The sequence below is a fragment of the Esox lucius genome, chromosome 11 (assembly GCF_011004845.1).
Source record: "Esox lucius isolate fEsoLuc1 chromosome 11, fEsoLuc1.pri, whole genome shotgun sequence".
In the NCBI taxonomy this organism is placed as follows: domain Eukaryota; kingdom Metazoa; phylum Chordata; class Actinopteri; order Esociformes; family Esocidae; genus Esox; species Esox lucius.
Window position 1 is genome coordinate 51,275,238 of NC_047579.1, and position 23,692 is coordinate 51,298,929.

At 41.7% G+C, this 23,692-nt stretch overlaps 5 protein-coding genes across 11 annotated transcripts; 2 read left to right on the top strand and 3 right to left on the bottom strand.

Moving 5' to 3' along the window:
• Positions 1–141: 141 nt before the first annotated feature.
• LOC105031076 (tripartite motif containing 16 like) lies at positions 142–4,568 on the bottom strand. Of its 3 annotated transcripts, none has more exons than XM_010905291.5 (4): positions 4,341–4,568; positions 3,324–3,414; positions 2,656–2,702; positions 142–2,230 (listed from the first exon to the last, which is right to left on the bottom strand). In XM_010905291.5, the coding sequence occupies exons 2-4, from the start codon at positions 3,365–3,367 to the stop codon at positions 1,689–1,691; spliced, it is 633 nt and encodes a 210-aa protein (XP_010903593.1). In that variant the 5' UTR covers positions 3,368–3,414; positions 4,341–4,568; the 3' UTR covers positions 142–1,688. The 3 variants fall into 3 exon arrangements, with proteins under 3 accessions (XP_010903593.1, XP_010903594.1, XP_010903592.1); XM_010905292.5 differs by lacking the exon at positions 4,341–4,568 and adding an exon at positions 4,288–4,333; XM_010905290.5 differs by having other exon boundaries at positions 143–2,230; positions 3,324–3,418.
• A 1,136-nt stretch (positions 4,569–5,704) lies between these two features.
• bud31 (BUD31 homolog) lies at positions 5,705–8,399 on the bottom strand. Its single transcript, XM_010905286.5, has 4 exons — positions 8,132–8,399; positions 7,485–7,607; positions 6,294–6,460; positions 5,705–5,991 (listed from the first exon to the last, which is right to left on the bottom strand). The coding sequence occupies exons 1-4, from the start codon at positions 8,223–8,225 to the stop codon at positions 5,941–5,943; spliced, it is 435 nt and encodes a 144-aa protein (XP_010903588.1). The 5' UTR covers positions 8,226–8,399; the 3' UTR covers positions 5,705–5,940.
• Positions 7,851–12,396, top strand: pdap1b (pdgfa associated protein 1b). 4 transcript variants are annotated; one of them, XM_029122997.2, is made up of 6 exons: positions 7,851–7,923; positions 9,892–9,983; positions 10,463–10,561; positions 11,144–11,262; positions 11,378–11,529; positions 11,923–12,396. In XM_029122997.2, the coding sequence occupies exons 2-6, from the start codon at positions 9,918–9,920 to the stop codon at positions 11,976–11,978; spliced, it is 492 nt and encodes a 163-aa protein (XP_028978830.2). In that variant the 5' UTR covers positions 7,851–7,923; positions 9,892–9,917; the 3' UTR covers positions 11,979–12,396.
• A 3,267-nt stretch (positions 12,397–15,663) lies between these two features.
• On the top strand, positions 15,664–20,184 carry cpsf4 (cleavage and polyadenylation specific factor 4). Of its 2 annotated transcripts, none has more exons than XM_010905284.4 (8): positions 15,664–16,222; positions 16,455–16,505; positions 16,582–16,734; positions 16,882–16,977; positions 17,424–17,517; positions 18,177–18,231; positions 18,413–18,592; positions 19,733–20,184. In XM_010905284.4, exons 1-8 carry the CDS (start codon positions 16,120–16,122, stop codon positions 19,799–19,801), a joined length of 801 nt encoding a protein of 266 aa, XP_010903586.1. In that variant the 5' UTR covers positions 15,664–16,119; the 3' UTR covers positions 19,802–20,184. The 2 variants fall into 2 exon arrangements, with proteins under 2 accessions (XP_010903586.1, XP_010903585.1); XM_010905283.4 differs by having other exon boundaries at positions 15,666–16,222; positions 18,177–18,249.
• Positions 20,185–21,461: 1,277 nt separating this feature from the next.
• On the bottom strand, positions 21,462–23,461 carry atp5mf (ATP synthase membrane subunit f). Its single transcript, XM_010905282.2, has 4 exons — positions 23,366–23,461; positions 22,502–22,609; positions 22,223–22,339; positions 21,462–21,585 (listed from the first exon to the last, which is right to left on the bottom strand). The coding sequence occupies exons 1-4, from the start codon at positions 23,379–23,381 to the stop codon at positions 21,557–21,559; spliced, it is 270 nt and encodes an 89-aa protein (XP_010903584.1). The 5' UTR covers positions 23,382–23,461; the 3' UTR covers positions 21,462–21,556.
• Positions 23,462–23,692: the final 231 nt, after the last annotated feature.

Below are 23,692 nucleotides of genomic sequence, written 5' to 3' on the forward strand. Positions count from 1 at the left end.
AAAATGTATCAATATTGTTAAAAGTAATCACATTGCTGTACTTTCTGAATGTAATTGTTTTGGATGATATAAAGTAAATAAAAGGAAACATGATTAAAACTTTTGTGTTTGTCAAAGTTAATTGAAAATACAAAACAGAAAATAATTTATTACATATGTTCAGCCACTTCAGTCAATATTTGGTAGAGGTGCTTTTGGAGCAATTAAAGCCATGAGTCTATTTGGATAAGTCTTGCAGATTTGGATACAGTTGCTTTTGCCATATTTTGCAGAATTTCTCAAGCTCCATCAAGTTGGATGGAGCTTTGGTGAACAGCGGTTATTAGCTCTTTCTACACATTCTCAATTGGATTGAGGTCTAGGCTTTGACTGGGCCACTACATGAAATTGACCTTTCTGTTTTTAAGACAATCTAGTGTGGCTTTGTTTGCAGTCATTGTCCTGCTGGAAGACAAATCTTCTCCCAAGTCCAAGAGTTCGAGTCTGGCCTCTAGCTGGGCCACTCACAGACTGGCCCCCTCACAGAGTGGCCCCGACACGACTGGGCTCCTGTTGGGAAGTGAACCCACACAGACTGGTCCCGACACGACTGGGCTCCTGTTGGGAAGTGAACCCACACAGACTGGTCCCGACACGACTGGGCTCCTGTTGGGAAGTGAATCCACACAGACTGGTCCCGACGCGACTGGGCTCCTGTTGGGAAGTGAACCCACACACACTGGTCCCGACGCGACTGGGCTCCTGTTGGGAAGTGAACCCACACAGACTGGTCCCGACCCAACTGGGCTCCTGTTGGGAAGTGAACCCACACAGACTGGTCCCGACGCGACTGGGCTCCTGTTGGGAAGTGAACCCACACAGACTGGTCCTGACGCGACTGGGCTCCTGTTGGGAAGTGAACCCACACAGACTGATCCCGACACGACTGGGCTCCTGTTGGGAAGTGAACCCACACAGACTGGTCCCGACGCGACTGGGCTCCTGTTGGGAAGTGAACTCACTCTGAAGCAGCTTTTTATCTAGGATCTGTCTGTATGTTCTGTTGAATTTGACAACGGTATATTATAAACTGTGTTGTTAAATTGTTCTCTCAGGGAGCCACGGTTATGGTACATCTTTTTCAATATTAAGGTAGCCAAGGACAAAAACAAACTGGAACGTTGATTGAGGCTGCCCGGCTGGTTGACCACTGAAGATGTATCATTTCGAACTCACTCTAAACCCACCCACACAAAACAGTTGTGTCAAAACTTTGAAACTGCATAAAAAGAAATCAAGAACAAAAGCCACAGTAGAGTAAGCAAAGATAGAGAAAAAGCTGGAGCCAAAAGTGTCAACAATTAAAATGATTTCCCTGAAAAACGTATTCTCGCCTTTGGCCTTTTCCACATTTAATTGTCCCACCATAAAATCAAACTGGATTTAATTAGGTTTTGCCACTAATCAACCCCCAAAATTTCTGAATATCAAAATGAAAAATAAAATCTGCAAATTGTTCTAAAGTAATTACAAATATCAATCAGAAAATAAAGGGGGGGAATATTTTTGAGCGCCATTGTCGTTTGCATTCATTTTCAATCAATTTGTTCTCACATTTTATTTGCTATATATATTTTTGATCACAATACTTTTGGGTTGATATTTTTCTTTCAATATCAATATGTTTGTTGTCAGTACAAATACACTTTTTATTCTACCTCACACAGAGAAACCAAGGAGCCAGTTGCCCAAAGCCCAAATGCTGGGTAGAGGGGCTCAGTGAATGTAGAGTGGAATGTGTGTATGTGGGTTAGTTTGTCAGAGGAGACACTGTAGAAGGACAGAATGCCGGCCGGCCAGTCCAGATACACTCCTACTCTGTTGGAGTGGGTGGAGGAGGGGTCAGGTATATCCGTGCTCCTGTCGTTGTGCCAGGCGTGGTAACTGTCATCCGAGCAGTGCACACTCCAGGACTTGTCATTGAATCCAAGATCACAGTCATCTCCCTCTCCACTCCTGTTGATTCCTTTGTATGTCACAGCTACATCAGCCCCTTCACCACTCCACTCCACCTCCCAGAAACAGCGCCCGGTCAGACCCTCTTCACACAAAACCTGTCTGCAGAAGTCAAATCGATCTGGATGATCCGGATATGACAGCTCCTCTTTCACCTTTGTCACCTTCCGGTTCCCCTCGGAGAGAGAGAGGGTTCTGTTGGCCGTGTTCGGGTCCAGTAGGAGATCACAGGCATCTAATGGGGAATAATGGGACAATATCAAATATGGCATCACATTATATCAATAGAAATTGTTCTCCAGCTACTTATGGAGTCATCACTAATTGGCTTATGTCTGACTGGAGCCCAAACATTGCTTTTATGAATCCCTTTACTTCTCAAATCACCATTAAAGAATATTAGAATTTCCTCTTCATAATTGGACCTATGGCGACAGGACTCCATTTACCGGTTTTGTATTCAATATTAGACAAATATTTGTATCTATTTTCTGTGAGAAAAACTGAATATCTGGGATTAGATTCTGAATCTTCAGGTCCTCCAAGCCCCGGCTGTTTCAGCTCAACAGTTATTCTTTCAATTATATTTCTTAGCAGTTTATGTTATTGTGCTCATTATTCAGTTCAACAGTGTATGATTAGTTATTCCACATCACTCACATTTCTTAAAACCTGATTTCAACTGGATATCTCCAACTTGGTCCACACTGTAGGAATAAAACACCATGATTAAGTATTAACACACACACACACAACTAATGTTGTTGACGGTACGACAGGTAACCTAATGTTGTTGACGGTACGACAGGTAACCTAATGTTGTTGACGGTACGACAGGTTACCTAATGTTGTTGACGGTACGACAGGTAACGTAATGTTGTTGACGGTACGACAGGTAACCTAATGTTGTTGACGGTACGACAGGTAACCTAATGTTGTTGACGGTACGACAGGTAACCTAATGTTGTTGACGGTACGACAGGTAACCTAATGTTGTTGACGGTACGACAGGTTACCTAATGTTGTTGACGGTACGACAGGTAACGTAATGTTGTTGACGGTACGACAGGTAACCTAATGTTGTTGACGGTACGACAGGTAACCTAATGTTGTTGACGGTACGACAGGTAACCTAATGTTGTTGACGGTGTGGCAGGTAACCAAGTGGTGATGATTTTATGGCAGGTTAAGCTGGTTTCGATTCCCAGGACGATGGGAAAACTCTAATTATGCCCTTGAGCAATGCACTAAATCTAAATTTCACAAGTGAAATTAAGGATACCCCTCACAGGCGTGCATACGGGCATTCGCTCTCTTAACGCTCCCACCTCTCTGTTCTGCTGTGAGTGTCACCTTCCCCAGAGAAACTCATCTTAGAGACAGTGGTCCTGCCTTCGTCCTCCCTCCACACAGAGGTATCTGGCTTAGGAAAACAAAATACAGACATAATGATCCAGCATTGCAGCAGATACAGCAAAATGTTAGAAATCATTCAGCGTTCTGAAACGCTGAAAAACTGTTACAGAAAACAAGCTATTAAAACTGGGGACTCTTGTCCCCCTTGCCCATTTAAAACATTCTTTGGAGGATTTTTGTGTTGCTTGTAACTGCTTTGGGTAACACAAGTTCTGTGCTATCAGGGGAATAACATTTCTGTGATCGTTTAGTTTTTTCTGTTTTATGTAATGTCTTGTTTTGTCTGTACTTTGTAATAATTTAACCTAAACTGTATGTGTAAACATGTATACACAGGGCCCAGCTGTAGGAGAGACCTTGGTCTCAGTCTGTCTTCCTTGTTGAACTAAAGGTGTAATTATTGGGAATGGATTCTTGTTTATGTTCATAAAATAGTTTTACAGTGTATGCAGAAATGGAAGGTTGTTACCAATTGAGCCGACAAACACACAATGTTTATAATGAATGCAGTTTCTGTCTTTCCACTGCCTGTAAGGCTGAACTTACAGACTGCAGAGATTGTACTCTTATAATGTCCACCCCGCACAGAAAGATCAGGCTACCCCTCCGAGTCCAGCTCATCTCTGGGTTTCTATCTAGGCTCTTCTAGGTTTTTACATTGTCCTTATCTGCACAAGCAGTTTGAGTCAATTGTTGACGAAAAAAGGGCTTAGAAAATACATTTCACTGAATAGCGCCCTTAGCGAAACTGATCACTCAAAGGTAAAATCTGTAATATTTACTCGTTTCTGATAGCTATTTCAATTATCTTCAAAAAAGCATTCATGATCTCACTTTCACCTTCCACAGCCCAACAAATCACGTTTTTGTACTTACATTACCGCTTTACTAGAATCTGAAACATCTCATAACGTCATCGGGGTGCTTACCTTGTGGCCTGAAAATCACGATGTCATTCTTCAAGGTGTGGCCAGTCACTTTGTACAGTAACTTAAAGTATCCCCCTCGTCTAAACTAGCTAGCCTGAGCAGAGTAGTGGGTTGCTAGTCTGTTTATAAACAAATCTTCCTACCGTATTAGGAAATGTACAAAAACATATATTCACAGTATAGTGTTGATCTGTGTAGGCAAGTGGAAAATCTTACTTTAAATACATGAAATTCTGAAGCACTGACACAAGGGGGAGTTGACTTTCCATAGGCACTGTATTTATAATAATTTTTGGTTTTATACAATGCATATTATAAACAAATTACTGTTGGCTAAAGAAAACCTACATTTAACTATTTACACCGGAACTGGAATAAAACAATTAAAAAAAATTGTTAATCAAAACAATCACTAAATCATTGTTTATTATGCCGTGTACAAAGTCTTGCTTTGTGTGTGTATGCGGAGTTATAATATAGAATTGTACAATTGTACAAACGTTTTTTTTAAAAACCTCAAACAATATTGTAGTGACCATGGTTAATTGTGTAATATTGGGTACTGATCCTGTTATTTACGTTTTGCTCACGGATTTATTTTTAACACAGATAAACATCCAACAGGTGGGATTTCCAAGTCCCTATTACTCTATGGAGAGCACCCCCTACTGTTGGCTTAAAATAAGTATGGCGAACCATTTCAGTCCCAGCCCAGCCCCATTTCAGTACATTCCAGCTGTATTGCACCAAATTTCAGTATAATCCAGACGTATTTTAGCAATTTCAGTACAGTCCAGGCGTATCGTACACATTTCAACCGGTGCCCAGTTCCGATTGGGTGTGTTTAGTAGGTCAGACCTGACTGAGGATAACCACCTCATCAACAGACACGTCAAACATCCAGCTTCAGAAACAGACAGTTTAGTACAACAGTTTTATTAAAATGAAGTACAAATAAAACAAGATGTGTCATCAGGTTCAAAGCAATTACATGTTCAAAAAAGCAACACCCCCCATCCACCCAAGCCCTCTTCATTGTAAATGAGGTACAACAGCACTTTATAATGACCAACACGGCTTACTAAACTAACAGCTGGAATGGTAGCCCGTCCAGCTAGTCCTTGGGGGTATTTGGAATCGAACCATAGAGGTGGTTAGAGGTCATAACAAGGAGAAAACATGACAGCATAGGCATCACCGCTGAATACATTTGAATGTTTTCAACTGGGTGGGACATCCAACATAATTGGCTGATCTCACCTGACGACCCGGTCGGTCTTGTGGTACCAACTAGTAACCGGGTTGTCAAGACTACTCGCCCCACAAATAATGTCGAAATTTAAAAATTGAACACTGAGACGGACTCAGCGGTGATGCACAAGCTGAAAAGAATGACACAAACAAAAATGAGACCTCTATCCCTCTTTATGGAGGCGACAACTCTCCAGGATCTTGAAGCACACAAGTGGAGTAGATGAGCCCTGATCTCCCATACAAAAGACCTGACTAATTGAACCAGCGCAGAACAAGCCAGGCCAGACAAAACGATCCAGATCAGAAGACCCCGGGCCAGTAGACGATCCAAACACGAGCAACTGATTCAGCCGGAGCAACCTCGACAGCCACAGTGGGTGCACTCTATTATCCTCCCCTGGACGCACAGAGAGAGAGAGACACACAGAGAGAGAGACACACACAGAGAGAGAGAGACACCCACAGAGAGAGAGAGACACCCACAGACAACATTAAAGCAGTGTTATACTGCTGTACTCATGTTATAGTATAGCGAAGCAGTAATACTTATTACTGTAGCCATGTTAAGTTGCAGTTATATGTTGTGGTGTAGCAGTGATTTGTAATAGCTTTGAAGCAATGTTATAATGTTGTAGTAGTGTTATAATGTTGTAGTAGTGTTATAATGTTGTAGTAGTGTTATAATGCTGCACTACTCACCACCTCCAGCTTGCTCTTGGGGACTCTACAGATGCAGTTGGTTCCAAAGTTGGTGTCTCGTGTCTGGATGCAGCGAAGGCAGCACAGGTTCTCGTATCCTTGCTTCTTCCACTTGGCGATCAGGTTCTTATCGGCATAACCCTCCCGTGTGCAGTAGTCATAGAGCTCTGCACAGACACATGGCAGTGAAATTACAAAAAGCAGCAAGGATCGTTTGTCAGTCAATAACAGCCCTGTACTGCCAATTGTATTCCAACCAGAAATCTAATGTTACCAGCCATTAGAAATAACTGGAACCATACTGGAACCATACTCTAACCATATCCAAATCAACGCTGAACTAATGTAGGAATCTATTTCAAAACAAGGCAGATCCTAGTCAATTGTTCAGTTGGTAGTCTGTTACCCCACTACGGTCATATGTTACCCCACTACGGTCATATGTTACCCCACTACGGTCATATGTTACCCCACTACGGTCATATGTTACCCCACTACGGTCATATGTTACCCCACTACGGTCATATGTTAGCACAGTTGTAGCAAAAGACACTGTATACCTAAAAACTGAGCTAAATTTCAGACCAAATTTCTAAAACAAAATCTGTACTACGGAAGCATTCCTTTACAGCAGAGTTACGCAAAACGGCAGATTTTGCGATCAACTTTAAAAAAGTAGGTCAGCCTACTTTATTTCTTTTTTTGTTACAGAGACCTGGTAAGTGCAGAGTCTTTTGCACAGACGCAGTTTCTCATTTCTACACTAACATAATCCTTGCCTGACATTTGCGTCTGAACCCGAGCCTCTAACTCTGCTATCTTTACCTGAAGAGGATAGTTCTCCTCCGTGTTGTAGCTACAACAATTACAGTGATAAGGCATTTGAATGATACTTAGCGTCGGGTGTTCAGGGGTGAGTAGTTCCGTTAATCATGTCCAAAAAGACTCCCGGTGTAGAAAAGTTGGGTAAAAGGTCAATAGATAAAAAATACTGCGTTGGTAAAACTCTTGAAGTAAAATTTGACCAATTAGTTTATATAGAGTAAAATGTGAGTGGCGAGCACATACAGAGCAGACAGGGTTTATAAAATGATATAGGGGCAGCTATCCATCCAGCTCACATATTATGATCTCAGCTCACTCCAATCAAACCAACGGTCTGTGATGTATTAGTGTGAACTGGGACAGTACCTCTGCTGATTGCCTTCCTCTTGTAGAACAAGTCAAAGATGTATCGGCTCCTCTGATGATGCAGTCTGAAAATCGGCCACAGAGACTCAACCTTCCTCTTGCCCTCGTGAGGCTCCGTCTCGGCTGGAAGTTGATAACAAATCACAGCTCATTATACAAGTAGCATATTTGAGAATCTGCCATCGACGAGCTCGGCTTGAAAGGGTGATACAAACAGCAGACTTTATCACCCGGGTCAAACTCCCTGCCATCGAGGACCTCAACGGCAGTCCGGAGTAGCAGTATCTTTTTAACCCCCCCCCCCCCCACCCCTCTCTTTTTTTGTTGAATGATCCCTTAGTAAGCATTTCCCTGTTAGTCTACATCTGAAAACAACAGACCAACCGTAAAGTTAAATACACGACGTCGGCTAGCGGATATGCCTACTCTGTGTAGCTTGGTAGGTACGTACCTAACTAACTAATATTAACATTGTTTTCTATTTATTTGTTTATTATTATTAATCAGTTGACTAACACAAAACAGGAAATATGCATACAACACTAAGGTTACTTACAGGAAAAGGTTTTTGTTGTAAACACAGCCTCGCTTGGTACGGAGTAAAATAGCTACTGTAGATAACAGTCATTTCTGTCTAGCTAACTTACCTTCTCGCATTTTCTGGTCCAATTCGTCCAGTGTAGGTTCAATCAATTCCCAGCCATCTGGGGGCGGCTTCCTGCTCCTCTTCACTTTCGGCATAGCGTTTGCTTCAAAAACGGATTATTGACAACTAAATCTATATCCTATCCTCTACCTGATGTTTGTGTTCGGCCCGTTTGTAGGCCTGCCTGTCTTCTCTTATTTACGTCACGGCATGGAGAGGTCCTTAGGCTTTGGCCGATTGTCGCATAAGACACCGGTCATTCTCCCCGAATTAAACAACTATGTATTGGCCTCATGTTTTATGTATCAATCGCCTACAATTGAATTATTTTGTTACATACGAATTAAAACAATCAATTGACACAATTCTGCGCTGTTGTACTTTATACTGAACCTAAAATAGATGTGTTGCTCTCGGAGCTTTTACATTGCATCAGGTTAGTTACCAAAGAAAGTGCCCAAACATGTAGCAAATTATTTATGTCCACTCGGATTTTAATTTGACAAAATATGGTATTCTGACGTTCCTTGTGTAAATATATATGTGTTGTTTTGCCTATATACGTTTTTATAATTCAGAAAATAAAGCAAACTCTCGTTATTAATTTATTTAATGCAGGCAAGTTTGCTGAACGACTAAGAGCTATGCATAGGGGAGGGTCTATATGCTGTGTCTGTGCTCAGCCTGTCATTCGTGTTTGTTGTTTTTTTTTGGGTATTTGTTCTGTAGTTTCTCACTATATATTTACAGTTTTAGACGTCAAAATGCCCAAAGGAGGTAAGAACAGGCGAGATTAACCGTGGTGTGTTGTGTATAAACTATAAAATAGCCTCCCAGTTAGCAACTCATTAACTTCTGTAACGAACAGCTGTTAGGGGGTGTGTGGTTGCTTTGCCTTCTCTTGCACGATGCTGTGCCCAGGACTTTAAAGTGCTAACAATTTGGTAGCACATGCGACGCAATAATTGGTTGTGCGACCCGGTTTTTTGTTTTGGGAGCTCAGTGAGTTGTACCACTGTTTCTGAATGCACTAGAGAAAAAAGACTAAGCAGATTGGTTATCATCACGGCTCCACCTATAGTTGAATATTCCATTCTCGTTTGTGTTGGTTTGTGATTAATGTTTGCGGAATTTGTTTGGCATAACATTTGTTTACCTAAAGTTGATACTTTAAAAAAAATGGATTCTGAAAAAGCTTACCTTGACTAAAGTTTGTCCTGTGCAGACAGATTCTTCAGGGTCTTCTTCCAATGTATCCCTTTAATAAAAACAACTTTTATTAAACACATCCACTGACTTTTTCCTTGCTTCGTTGCTCAACAAATCCAGCTATGATGACACATGCGTGGACAAGGATATGTGAAGACAAAGTATTTTATTCATCAAATGCACCAAATAACATAGTGTCATTCTGAACAATGAAATACATGTGACATGGCACGCGACATCTAAACAGTAGGCGTTAAAGATAACTCGGCTGTGATGGTGGTGGATTTATTCTCTATGTATTTTTTTTTTATTAAAAGGATACATTGGAGGACCAACCTGAAGTTTCTAGTCTCAGATTACCTGTTAAAGTCAATTAAAATTAATTTGAATAAAACGTTCTGTCTTTAGGGAACTTTTCAAGAAAGGAGTGCTTTCGTGTTTAAGAAGAGAATATACGTTTTTACACGGAGGTTCTGTGAAGGCCTGTCCATCCATTGTCCACATCTGTTGTGATTGTGTGTGTTTTGTATGAGCGTCCCTTGTCTTTTCCAGGCAAGAAAGGGGGTCATAAGGGTCGCATGCGGACGTTCAACAACCCAGAAGAGATTGATGCTCAGATGAAAGCTGAGAAAGAGAGGAAGAAGGTGGGGTGATTAATAATATAAACATATGACGTGGGTGCTACCTAATTGGCTGATAGCCGTGGTATATGACACTGAATGCCACATGTATGACATCATATTACTTTTTACTCCTCTAATTGCAGTAATTATTTAAAAACATGAGTGTAAACCAAAGCTTATGGTTCACAGCTGCTGACCCTGTCCATAACCCCTGTAGCAAGCAACCACACTACTTAAGCCTGGTCCTATTTGTGGTTATTTAATTTTGTTTTAATGACATCATAAGGCCTCATTTTAACCGGTCGGTTAATGCCTAAACATAGCCATGAATTTGTCTGTTTCGTTTATATCTCAAACTATAGTCCTTACTTTTTGAAGTGTCTGTAACCAATCATCAATTTCATATCGCTTGTTGGATAAATAGACAGCTGTGTTCCGTAACCGAGAACTGTTATGTGGGTACCAACCTGGTGTGTTTATTATGTGTGTGTGTGTGTAAGTTGCAGGAAGAGGAGGCAGGAGCATCTCTGAATGACGCCGAGGGCGAGAAGCTTCCAGGGTCAGGATCAGAAGACAGTGACGATGAAGATGGATCACAGGTACAAACACACATACAAAACACGTACACAAAACGTTACGCTTTTGGCTTCGATACAAACAATGGCTATCAGAAGTATTTCCTCCCTTGGACATTTTCACATTTTATTGTGTTATATTATGAAATGAAAATATATACAAAATATATAATTTTTCCATTTGACATGATGGACTTATTGTGTTGATAAGTGACAGAAACTCTTAATTAAATCCATTTTGAATTCATGTTGTTACACAAAATGTGGAAAAGTCTAGGGGGTTGAATACATTTAGAGCCTCTTTATATACACGTATCTGATCAAAAGGAAGTGGCCTGTCCTTACCACACAGTGTCACTGAGCAGGGTGCTCCTCACTACCAACACATTTTCCTTCCTGAAATATCATAATAAATTCCTCTCAGTATGTTTGTTTAAATTTGAAGGCAGTGCCATGTTACAGCCAGCAGTTACCTGAACAAGGATCTGTTTACTATTGTTCTGCCAAAAATGCCTCCATTATAGATTGCTAAATGTTATTATACATGCTATACTCTGTTTTTGTCCGGAAAATCTCTTGAAATGGTTTGTGTTTGTGTGATATCAGAAGAGGAAAGGAGTGGAGGGGTTGATAGACATTGAGAACCCCAACAGAGTGGCTCAAAAGAACAAGAAGGTGACAGAGATTCAACTTGAGGAACCCAGAGCACTGTCAAGGAGAGAGAGGTAACACATTCTCACACACACTCACACAAACACACACTCAGGTGTTCCAGAAAGCTAAGGGGGCGCTGCAGGATCATGGCAGACCCAATGACCTCCAGTTTTGCGTTGTCCCTAGAGAAGAGATAGAGAAGCAGAAGGCTAAGGAGCGCTACATGAAGATGCACCTGGCAGGAAAGACTGACCAGGCCAAAGCAGATCTGGCCAGGCTGGCAATCGTCAGAAAACAGAGGGAGGATGCGGCGCGTAAGAAGGAAGAGGAGAGGAAAGGTGAGGAGGGCGGGGGGGCGGCGTGCCACTGTATTCAGTGTTCCAACGGGCTTAATTCCAGAATTATATCAGCTGGAAGGCAGGGCTTCCAGTTAGGCTCAAGACCCCTTTGGCCTTCAAATGCATTATTGTATAGTTCAGTGTTTCCCAACCTTTTTCAGTAAGTGTACCGCCAAGAGAATTTTGCCTTTGCTCTGAAAACCCCTGAAGTACGTGTATGTGTTTCTGTACCACTCAAAATATATTATGGTGATTAGTTTGCTAGTTACATGTGTTTCTGTACCACTCAAAATATATTATGGTGATTAGTTTGCTAGTTACATGTGTTTCTGTACCACTCAAAATATATTATGGTGATTAGTTTGCTAGTTACATGTGTTTCTGTTTCCACAGCTAAAGAGGCGGCAGCGACGGCATCCAGGGGTGTCAGCGCTCTCTCTCTCAAGTGATACTTAATGACAAAGATTTTATTTATTTACTTTTCGCCCCCACGGACTGAAGAAGAGATATCTAAACTATTTTTTAAAGAGATGTTATGAAAGGAATATGTCACTGTTTTTCTGTACTATGTGGTGGTGTGAGGATGGAGAGATATATTTAATGGTTTTGTACATGTCAGAATGAAATTACGGCAGTGAAGTTCTTAAAGAAAGTTACTATGGGACAACCTGTTCTCTCTAAACATACTTCTGCCTTAGCTATGCATGGTGATCAAATCTAATGTAATTGGTCACAAACCCAGAACCAACAGATAGTAGAACCAGTATATATGGCTGCCTGATGCAGTGTCCAGGCCCAAAATGCAACAGAATGTTCAATAACATTAACAATGTTCAATAAACACACAGTTAAAGAATATAAAAATAACAGGAAATGTCAGAATATTATATTTACAGCAGTAATACAAGAATGAACTCTGAAACATGCTACATTTGTACATGTGTGTTGCAAACTATTTGTACATGCTACATAAGATTTGATACAGTATTAATTTTGTGATGAAAGTTAAAATACAAATACACAAATCAAATCATATAATGGATTATTTTGTATTTTAAGTGCATTTAAAATCTCAACAATACATTTACAATAGTAAAACATCAAATCAATGGGGTCTCATGGGAATATGTGGTATATTATATGTAAATCTATATATGATATTACATTTTCTAAGTTGCATTACAATGCACTACCAAAACATACAATACCGTTCAAAAGTTTGGGTTCACTTTGAATTTTCCTGGTTTTCCATGAATACATACATGAAATTAGTTTGAATAGGAATTATAGCAAAATTAATAGGGACAATAGTAATTGACAATGTTAGAAATAAGGACTTTTTAATTGAATTAAGTGTCCTTCAAATTTTGCTTTTGTATAAGAATCGTCTATTTGCAGCTATTACAACCTTGCATACCTTTGGCATACTAGTAATCAATTTGTTGAGGTAATCTTTGTAGAGCCCTTGTTGAGGAGATTTCACCCCAAGGTTGCAGAAGTACCTCCCACAGGTTGGATTGGTTTGATGGGCACTTACATACCATACAGTCAAGCTGCTCCCACAACAACTCAATAGGGATGCGATCAGAGGGTTTCAGAAGAAAGTTATTTTGAGCCTGCAATCGAACCCAAAGTTGCTGAAAGGACAGTTTTATTGCTTCTTTAATCAGCACAACACTTTTCAGCTGTGCCAAGATAATTGCAAAAGGGTTTTCTAATGATCAATTAGACTTTTAAATTGCTAAACTTGGATTAGCAAACACAACATGCCATTGGAACACAGGATTGATGGTTGCTGATAATGGGCCTCTGTAGATATGCCATTGAAAACCGTCCGTTTCCAGCTACAATAGTCATTTACAACTTTATCAATGTCTACACTGTATTTCTGATCAATTTTATGTTCTTTTAATGGACAGAAATGTGCTTTTCTTTTGAAAGAATTGACATTTCTAAGTGACCCCAACCTTTTGACCCCAAACATACAGGTGCTGGTCATAAAATTAGAAATTTGAAAAAGTTGATTCATTTCAGTAATTCCACACAGACTGATATATTTCAAGTGTTTATTTATTTTAATTTTGATGATTATAATGAAAATCCCAAATTCAGTATCTCAGAAAATTAGAATATTGTGAAAAGGTTCAATATTGAAGACACCTGGTGCCACACTCTAATCAGCTAATTAACCCAAAACACCTGCAAAGGTCTTTAAATGGTCTCTCAGTCTAGTTCTGTAGGCAACACAATCATGGGGAAGACTGCTGACTTGACAGCTGTCCAAAAGACGACCATTGACACCTTGCACAAGGAGGGCAAGACACAAAAGGTCATAGCTAAAGAGGCTGGCTGTTCACAGAACTCTGTGTCCAAGCACATTAATAGAGAGGCGAAGGGAAGTAAAAGATGTGGTAGAAAAAAGTGTACAAGCAATAGGGATAACCGCACCCTGGAGAGGATTGTGAAACAAAACCCATTCAAAAATGTGGGGGAGATTCACAAAGAGTGGACTGCAGCTGGAGTCAGTGATTCAAGAACCACCACGCACAGACATATGCAAGACATGGGTTTCAGCTGTCACATTCCTTGTGTCAAGCCACTCTTGAAAAAAGACACAGCGTCAGAAGCATCTCGCCTGGGATAAAGACAAAAAGGACTGGACTGCTGCTGTTCTCTGATGAAAGGAACATTTTGCATTTCCTTTGGAAATCAAGGTCCCAGAGTCTGGAGGAAGAGAGGAGAGGCACAGAATCCATGTTGCTTGAAGTCCAGTGTAAAGTTTCCACAGTCAGTGATGGTTTGGGTTGCCATGTCATCTGCTGGTGTTGGTTCACTGTGTTTTCTGAGGTCCAAGGTCAACGCAGCCGTCTACCAAGAAATTTTTGACCACTTTTTGCTTCCTGCTGCTGACCAACTTTATGGAGATGCAGATTTCATTTTCCAACAGGACTTGGCACCTGCACACAGTGCCAAAGCTACCAGTACCTGGTTTAAGGACCATGGTATCCCTGTTCTTAATTGGCCAGAAAACTCACCTGACCTTAACCCTATAGAAAATCTATGGGGTATTGTGAAGAGGAAGATGCAATACGCCAGACCCAACAATACAGAAGAGCTGAAGGCCACTATCAGAGCAACCTGGGCTCTCATAACACCTGAGCAGTGGCACAGACTGATCGACTCCATGCCACACCGCATTGCTGCAGTAATTCAGGCAAAAGGAGCCCCAACTAAGTATTGAGTGCTGTACATGCTCATACTTTTCATGTTCATACTTTTCAGTTGGCCAACATTTCTAAAAATCATTTTTTTGTATTGGTTTTAAGTAATATTCTAATTTTCAGAGATACTGAATTTGGGATTTTCATTAGTTGTCAGTTATAATCATCACAATTAAATGAAATAAACATTTGAAATATATCAGTCTGTGTGTAATGAATGAATATAAAATAGAAGTTTCACTTTTTAAATGGAATTACTGAATTAAATCAACTTTTTGATGATATTCTAATTTTGTGAGGTTTATGCAAACGTAGCATTTTACATAAAACTGTATTTGATCCCTCAAGTGGTCAAATATGGAAGGTATCATTTAGAAATGGAACCTTTGTTCTTTCTGTAAAATATGAGTCAATTCCCTATTTTCACAGAACAAGTGGCAACCCTGATGCTTGTGTAGTTTTACAAAAATGTCGAAATAAAAGTTTCCCAAACCCATGTCCATATACCTATAACATCAAAAAAACAAAATGTTTACCGCTTGGGGTTCCCCAGGACCAGGATTGGGAAACACTGACATAATACATTTGCTGAATTCTATGTTTTCATTCATATATTTTAGGGAAACTAATAAGTACGTTTTTTAGTTTTCCCATTAACGTGAAACCCTAACACCCGCTCTGGTCTCTCGAATCCTTGTGTTTCCAGATGCCTTCGCTGTGCTGTCCCTCATTCAGAATTCTTGGTTCGCTTCTTTCTGTGTAAAACAGTTTTTCATATTGAACACACCACAGAATACGCCAGGGTACACGTCATGCGCGCTATGGACAATGAAATTAGGCTTATTAGCAGATGCTAGAGTGGTCGAGCTTCACAGGTCCTTTGAAAGCGAACTTAGTTCAGGCCTAAATAATTGAAAATAATTTACACATTACACGTATTTTGAGAGTCACGATCAGGCCTATCGTTTCATTTGTTGACTTATTATAAATAATTATCCGGGCGCTTTCGTGGTTTAACTAGAGCTATTTCTCGAAATTTTCGGATTCTACTACTCGGGCTTTCGACCCCGAGGTCAAAGGTTAGGGTTCAGTCGGCGCGCGTTTAGAGGCAGAAGAAACAAGCAGGCAGGCAGGTCAACAAGATAAACGCACTCCTTAACGATCGTTTCCTCCGTTGATTTAGTCACATTTAGATATACATTTAGCTAACTAGCCAGCCATACAATCTGCCGACCCCCGTTATGGCAGATTGATTAGCTAGCTAGCTAGCGCGATTTCACAGGTTAGCTGATAGCGAATTTCCGTTAGTCTTGCTAGCTGAGCTAGCTAGCTTGTTTCTGCCTGGTTGGAGCGCAGTCGGACGGTCAAAATGCAGGACCTGATTGCCACTGTTGACCACATCAAGTTCGATCTGGAGATCGCGGTGGAGCAGCAACTCGGGGCACAACCCCTCCCCTTCCCCGGGATGGACAGTAAGAAGCTAATGTTTTGAGTTGGCTGGCTAACAAACTAAACCGTCAATCTACTTTGACAATGACTTCATAAATAGTTTTTCTGTTTAGCAACTCCCATAGGAACCCGTCCAATGTTCAGACAAACTCGCAAAGTTACAACTACAGAGTTAAGTTGTGACAACAACTTTATTGTTGCTTTTGTGTATTGAAACTTCAGTTAGAATAACAAACGTCCTCTGTCTGATTGCAGAGTCGGGAGCTGCAGTTTGTGAGTTCTTCATGAGAGCAGCCTGTATTAAAGGTAAGACAATACATTTGAGTAGTAGGCAATCTCTCCGTGTGTGTGTGTGAGACCAACTGACCCTGTCTGTGTTTAGGTGGCATGTGTCCGTTTCGTCACATCAGTGGGGAGAAGACGGTGGTTTGTAAACACTGGCTGAGAGGACTCTGTAAAAAGGGTGACCAATGCGAGTTCCTACACGAGTATGACATGACAAAGATGCCCGAGTGCTACTTCTACTCCAAGTTTGGTAGGTCAAAACAAACTAGATGCGGGGGTACGAGGCAGTGAAATCCTCAGCAGAAATCGGGAATTTTTTCATATAATCCTATTTTTACTCCAAGTACTGTACCCCAGCTGTAGCATCTGACGGCCTGTGTGTGTGGTGTTTCCCCAGGGGAATGCAGCAACAAAGAGTGTCCGTTCCTGCACATCGATCCAGAGTCAAAGATCAAAGACTGTCCATGGTATGACAGAGGCTTCTGCAAGCATGGTACGTCCTACATACACCGCCCGCCCACACACACACACACACGCTGCTCCACTACAAAAATGAAACGCACTGTTCCGATTGGCTGTTTAAAAAGCTTTGGGCGGACAGGATAACCTAGTCCCAATATTGTTGTGTCAGTAAGTGAAGGTTGCTGGTTCTAATCTCCGTGCCGACAGTTCTGTCCCTGAGCAAGACCGTTAAACCTAATAGCTCCTGGGTCATTGCTGTAAAAAATAATCTGTTCATAGCAATTTTAACTGGTCAAATAAGTGGTAAAAAAAATCAGCAAGTCTTTGTCTGATCACCTTTGCCGGCCTGAACATCAGAAGTCCTTTCGGATAAAATTCTATTAGTTCTGCATGATGGGTCATGACCTCAACAACACCCAGCTGGCTCTGTGTCAACATGGTATGTCTTGTTGACCTCCCCCTCTCTCCACTCCCCAGGTCCAGACTGCAGACACCGCCACACCAGAAGAGTGATATGTGTCAACTACTTAGTTGGTTTCTGTCCAGAGGGACGGACCTGTAAATTCATGCAGTGAGTTCTCTTCACATTGCTCCAATTGTTTTTCACCATTACATCAGCATATCAAATGACACCTTGTTCTCTATGTAGAACCCTACTTTACACCAGCGACGATACCCTGTTCTCTAGGTAGAACCCTAGTTTACACCAGCGACGATACCCTGTTCTTTAGGTAGAGCCCTAGTTTACACCAGCGACGATACCCTGTTTCTCTAGGTAGAGCCCTAGTTTACAACAGCGACGATACCCTGTTCTCTAGGTAGAGCCCTAGTTTACACCAGCGACGATACCCTGTTTCTCTAGGTAGAGCCCTAGTTTACACCAGCGACGATACCCTGTTCTCTAGGTAGAGCCCTAGTTTACACCAGGGACGATACCCTGTTCTCTAGGTAGAACCCTACTTTACACCAGCGACGATACCTGTTTCTCTAGCCCTACTAAGTTAACTACCTTTGACAGCGGTAGCAGCGCTGATTCAAATGAATCACTAAAAACTGATGATGACCGGATCAAGTCAGGTGTCTTGGGTTAGATCACCAGTGGAACTACTGACACAAGTCATAGAGGATATTCACATTTCCAAGAGATTGTAGAATGTCAATGTTCTGCAAATATGTTAATAAAAAAGATTGTAGAATGTCATGTGACCTGTCATGTGATGTTTCTTGCAGCCCACGGTTTGAGCTGCCAATGGGGGCCACTGAACAGCCACCTCTACCACAACAGGTACAGAACCATCAGAAGGTAGGGTAACACACTCACTAACCTACACCAACACACTCACTAACCTACACCAACACACTCACTAACCTACACTAACATACACCAACACATGGGCACTCACACGCTCTCTCTCTCACACACACTCATTACCTTAACCTCTCTTCTGTTCCTGTTCGCGTCCCAGCCGGTGCCTTCACTTGGCCGCTCATCCCTGTCACTCATCCAGCTGACCAATCCAGGCGGAGGGGGCGGGCACCACCAGCGTCAGCCGTACACCTCTGGTCCCAGCATGCATCAGCACCACAACAACATTGCAATAGGCAGCAGAGGACCACGCCCTCTGGATCAGGTCACCTGCTATAAGGTAAATGGGCACATCCAATACTAGGCCAACTTGCCCTTCCCACCTATTGGCAATGCTGGCAAAAAACTTAATTCTGACACTTTAAAGAGCATTTAAAATAAATCTGATGACCTGTGAGTCGTGGCAGAGGCTACTCGGGTGGTCCAAGCTGTCTCCATGTGCTGCAACAGCATTGGTTTGAGTCCAATCAACCCTTTACATTTATTTGTAAAGCCGTTTTTACTTCCGCAGTTGTCACAAAGTGCATTTACAAAACACCCAGCCTGAAACCCCAAGGAGCAAACAACAACAATGTTGAAGCACAGTGGGTAGTGAAAAACTCTACTAAGAGAGGCTGAAATTTAGGAAGAAACCTAGAGGGGAACCAACCTACCGTTCTTTCAGCAAAAACGGTCTTCCCCACAACCTGGTGCACAATAGGTGCTGATCTCACCAGGTGGTATTAATTAGACCCTTTTAATAATTATTGGTTCACTAGCCTGTTCCAGATGCCTGTTGACAGATGTGTGACTTGGCTGCTAGCTACTGGCAGTCCTACAACGCTCGTCTTCCTGACTACGTTGGTTGATTAAAGCCTGCAATGGACTTAAAATGTATGCAATGACATCTTTAGGATGATGACCTGGAGAATAGTCTGCCTGCACTTCATTACATGTTCTTCTCAAGTCAAATGAAGCAAAGCCTGCCTACGTTTTTTAATGAACAAGCAGGTTAATAAAATAGATATATAGAGGTAGAGAGAGAGTTATTTCATGAACAGGTGGTGTGTGCAGACAGCCAGAATAAAAAAACTAAATAAATGGAACATCACAAATGATCGCATAATAGTTCAATCCAGTTGGCTGTGAAGCTTGTAGCAGTGAGTGAGGAAAACGGCTTCACTATCTGGTCCCGGGTTGTCCTCCTCTCTACACCCAAATGCATTTTACTTTATTTTGTCGTGTTGGTTATAGTATCCAGTGCAACTTCTAGTAAGTTGTAAATATACTACCACACAGCAAATTCATGTATACTAAGTGAAGTCATGTAAGTATTTTAACTAGATACAACGCTTAGCTAGGATGGAAAAGTGCATTTCTTTTAATGTGTCTGTGTTGCTTCCTGGTGGTGTGTTTCTAACACGGGTCTCTGTCTCTCTAGTGTGGGGAGAAGGGGCACTATGCCAACAAATGCACCAAAGGACATCTGGCCTTCCTCAGCGGACAGTGATACACACACACACCCCCTCTCACCCTGTTCCACACACATACACACACCCTCTCACCCTGTGGATCGACCCATTCAGGCAGAAGACAAGGCGACGAGAACAGAACAGACCTTCTGTGGACTGTCAAGATGCTATTTTGAATATGGTTTCAAAGTTATTTTCTGATGACCTCTGGAACACATGGACCGTACGGAAAGAGACAGACAGGCAGAATGTTTCCCTGACTGCACCGGCAGACAGCCTGGAAGACAGACAGTTTCCCTGGTGTTGATGAGAGCCTGGTGGACAAACCGCAGTGATGAGACCAAGCTGGTGGTGTCTAGGTCCTCAGCTGTTGTGTGAATGACGGGTTGTCGGGAAAATAAATATCATCTTTGTATCTGGATGGGGATTCTGCTTACTGTTGTCATAACGATGAACCTGATGATTACTTTGATCAAATACGTCTGGTGGTGCATCCATCCCTTCAACCTCATTTACACTGGCAGTTTTCTCTCATTCCCATCTGGTTGAAATTTACTTCAGCAGTCGGGTATTTCATACCACGTTCATAGGTGGTTTGATGTCTGATGCAAATGTCATTCATGGTCATAATACCTGTCTGATAGTGCCCTTGAGTATGTCAGGCTGTTATTTGGCATATATTGCACTTGTTGGCTAATCTTTTCACTTGAGTATCAGATGGTTGATAACTTGCTTTTTAATAGTTTTGACAAAACAGCAAGTGCTAGCAAGCTGACGACTGCCAAAATAGATATTGGATAATCTTGTCCTTTAAGTAGTTGGAAGCAGTATTTGTTGAATTCTGTCAGATTCCTTCAAGTGTAAATCCTGGATATGATGTTGCACGTCATGTTGCGCTGATCTCTGCCTCAAGTTTTATGTAGGTACGAAATATGTACCATAATGCTTTTTCCATCCAATTTACACAGATCTCCAAATGTAAGTGAATGGGAAGTGTGAGGCCTTCTCTTAACCCTTCACCCAAAATACAATTTTACTGGAATCAATCAACCTTTATGACCTGAAACACAACAGTTTGTCACCATTTTGGACTTAAGAGGTGGTGGGATAGTTTTGTATTTGTATATTATGAACATGTTCAGCTTTTTCTAAAATGTTTTAAATAAAATAAAACCTGGTTCTAGTTATAGGAGGTTACGCTGCATCCTTCCGCCATTGATTCAAAGCTGGGTCGGTCCTGGTTGGGAGACCAAACACTGGGGGAAGTGGTGTTGGAGGGGTCTAAATACCATTCCGCATATGGGGGTTAAAACAACTTTTTACCTCAGGGTAGTTTCATCTGTGTCCAATAGACTGGGTGGGGTCTACTCCAGGCTAGCTTGATCGGTTTTCTGGCCGGCGGACCAACTGTTCATATGAGTGATATGGTTTTAAATGCAACAAATGTATTTGTATAGTAAATTTAAATGTATTCAAAGCAGGGCTAGACTTATTCCAGCTGTATTTATAGAGTAACATCAGGGTCATGGGGGTAGCCTAATAATAAATAATGTATTTAATATGTAACATTTTACAATGTACCAAGTCAATTGATGCGTTTTCCTTGGTGTAGCTGACGAACTAGAAACTGATCAGAAAACTAAAACCACATGGTGTAAAGCAGGCTGAGATAACCTTCCCACAGAACGGCAACCAGTGTTAAATGTTACAAGTAGTTTTATTTCATTTATTCTTGGTCACAATGGTGGTTTTATACAGAACAAAGCAAGACAGCTAGGGCTCAGGACCAGGCCTCAGTGGTACTTCCTCCAGCGGTCATGTTCTGTGACGACAGGAAGAGAGGACACAGAAGCTGGTTTAGTAATTGGGAGCATCTTGCTTAGGGACTGAACAGGGTTTTTCAATGTCAGCTCTGAGATTAGAATTATGACATATTTAAGATTTGTTTAGGTTCATAAATCAACTCATTTTTGGACTGTCTCTAAGCATGCAGCACTCAGTGAGAGCAGTGTAACCCGGTTACATCGCTCACACCACTAATGCCATTTTACAGAACTTAGTAAAATAACGCTTATCTACTTCAAAACACAAAAGGTTCTATTACAGCGAAAACAACATTGGGGAAAAAGACATCTACGAAGATTGTAAAACCACTGATTCCCTACCAATCTTCCTGAGGTGCACGTTACCACGCCTCACATTTTTAAGGACCGGACTGATGTGAGGAACTCACTGCAAACTCCCTTCACAGTGAAGCAGAGTGAAAGCGTGCACTTCCAGAGACAGGCGGGGAATCTGAACACACTGATTGTGCACAGGAAGATAATTCCACAACCCTCGTCTCTCAGAAAACCCACAGGATGAGACAGCCAGAGTCCCTCCCCTCTGAATCTCTCTTCCAATGGGTTTTGAAGATTCGAGAGGACGCTTGGAGCGTGAACCTTCCAACGTGTACTCACTGAGGTGCTCGAACTCCCACACGTAGCTGAGGGCCACATATCCGGCCAGAAGCATGGCAACGCCTCCAATACCGCCCTTCCTCACGTTGATGTACTTGTTGTAATATCTGTCGTGGCCTGGAAGAGACAGCATGCAAGTATTAGGCCCCGAGTGTGTCGCTGCACTTCTTGTTATGAACAGGCTCAGTGATGTAAAGGTCCCCTCTGCAGGTTAGTCATTACCTTTCACCTGTCTAACTTTACACCTACTCCAATGAAGGAGGGGGGCTCAAGTCTTACCCTTGCGGATGCTAGCCAGAATTCCGTTGGGGGTGAAGTCCCGGGTGCCCAGCCACGAGCCCAGCTCTCCCAGCTTGACGTCTACCAGACGCTTCTCCGCCACAGGAACTGGGGAGCGCACACGCATTTTAATGCACACATTTTTACAATATAAAACCTCTCTCACTCTCACAGCCACAATCCTCTCTCCCATACATTTGTGACAGATGAGTGAGCACTACTTGACATTTACACACATGAACGTCAATTACCTCAAAATGCAAGGTAAGGTCAACGTTCATTAACCAGGCTGCTAGCGTTGAGAACTAACTAGCGATAAACGTGTATCTCCGTTGGTAAAGCGCTAAGCTAGCAACGCCGGCGTTGTGGATTAGATTCCCACGGAGGGCAATAACTAAAATCAATGAAAAACAACGTATCCTACTCAACATCGCTTTCGTTACGAGCCTCTGATAAATTACTTGCATGCCAAGCAGTGGCGTATCCTAGTACATACATTACCCCTCTTTACAACTAGGCCGCTTGTAGTCTTTACTAATAATGTACACATATGTAGTAAAAATTGGTTGAATGTACAACCTGCAAGGACAGAGTCAAAATAGTTTTTTCATGCAAAATAGTCAAATCATGGTTTATATCGTAGCTAGGCTGTTTAAATGACCATGACAGCAAAGTCCTTGACTTGACTCTAACCGTGGACTCACAGCGGCCTTCAAACTTAAGAATAGCACCTAACTCCACACTTCTCTTACATATATAAAAACATACAATCCCGTGGGTGTAAATGGGGTTTAAATGCTGATATGGACGATGTCCTGAAAAATAAACGACAAGTTACATTTTAAATACAGACAGCAGCATTACCTATTTTGTCCGCCATCTTGCTTGCAGTAGACTGACCGCAGTGGATTTTGGGACTTAAAATGGACGGAGAGGATTATGGGAGGAAAGTGGGGCTTCACCGGGCTGCACTCAATAATATACTGCAGGCGCGTTATATATTTCGGATAGGTGTAAAGCAATACACCAAGCAACTGTAGATCCAAAATGGTTTACATCAATATATTTCAAATTTCATACCAGAAATATACTTTTTTTTATTTCATTAAAGCACAATCTTATTCTGGTCGGCAGAGCAGCATATCCGCTAGGGGGCAGCATACAGTAAAACAGAATGCAGGTAATAAAGAA

Coding starts and splice junctions, on each gene's coding strand:
- cpsf4 (XM_010905283.4), top strand. CDS start 16,120: ATGCAGGACCTGATTGCCACTGTTGACCACATCAAGTTCGATCTGGAG. Junction 16,506..16,581: donor GAGAGCAGCCTGTATTAAAG/GTAAGACAATAC, acceptor GTCTGTGTTTAG/GTGGCATGTGTCCGTTTCGT. Junction 18,250..18,412: donor AGGTACAGAACCATCAGAAG/GTAGGGTAACAC, acceptor TTCGCGTCCCAG/CCGGTGCCTTCACTTGGCCG.
- atp5mf (XM_010905282.2), bottom strand. Junction 22,340..22,501: donor TCTGGCTAGCATCCGCAAGG/GTAAGACTTGAG, acceptor TGTCTCTTCCAG/GCCACGACAGATATTACAAC. Junction 21,586..22,222: donor GTGGGAGTTCGAGCACCTCA/GTGAGTACACGT, acceptor CTGTCGTCACAG/AACATGACCGCTGGAGGAAG.
- bud31 (XM_010905286.5), bottom strand. CDS start 8,225: ATGCCGAAAGTGAAGAGGAGCAGGAAGCCGCCCCCAGATGGCTGGGAA. Junction 6,461..7,484: donor GAGGAAGGCAATCAGCAGAG/GTACTGTCCCAG, acceptor GTGTCTGTGCAG/AGCTCTATGACTACTGCACA. Junction 5,992..6,293: donor CCAAGAGCAAGCTGGAGGTG/GTGAGTAGTGCA, acceptor CTGTGCGTCCAG/GGGAGGATAATAGAGTGCAC.
- pdap1b (XM_034294908.1), top strand. CDS start 7,903: ATGCCTACTCTGTGTAGCTTGGTAG. Junction 7,928..9,891: donor TACTCTGTGTAGCTTGGTAG/GTACGTACCTAA, acceptor TGTCTTTTCCAG/GCAAGAAAGGGGGTCATAAG. Junction 11,530..11,922: donor GAAGGAAGAGGAGAGGAAAG/GTGAGGAGGGCG, acceptor CTGTTTCCACAG/CTAAAGAGGCGGCAGCGACG.
- LOC105031076 (XM_010905291.5), bottom strand. CDS start 3,367: ATGAGTTTCTCTGGGGAAGGTGACACTCACAGCAGAACAGAGAG. Junction 2,703..3,323: donor ACTCACAGCAGAACAGAGAG/GTGGGAGCGTTA, acceptor TTATTCCTACAG/TGTGGACCAAGTTGGAGATA. Junction 2,231..2,655: donor GAAATCAGGTTTTAAGAAAT/GTGAGTGATGTG, acceptor ATTCCCCATTAG/ATGCCTGTGATCTCCTACTG.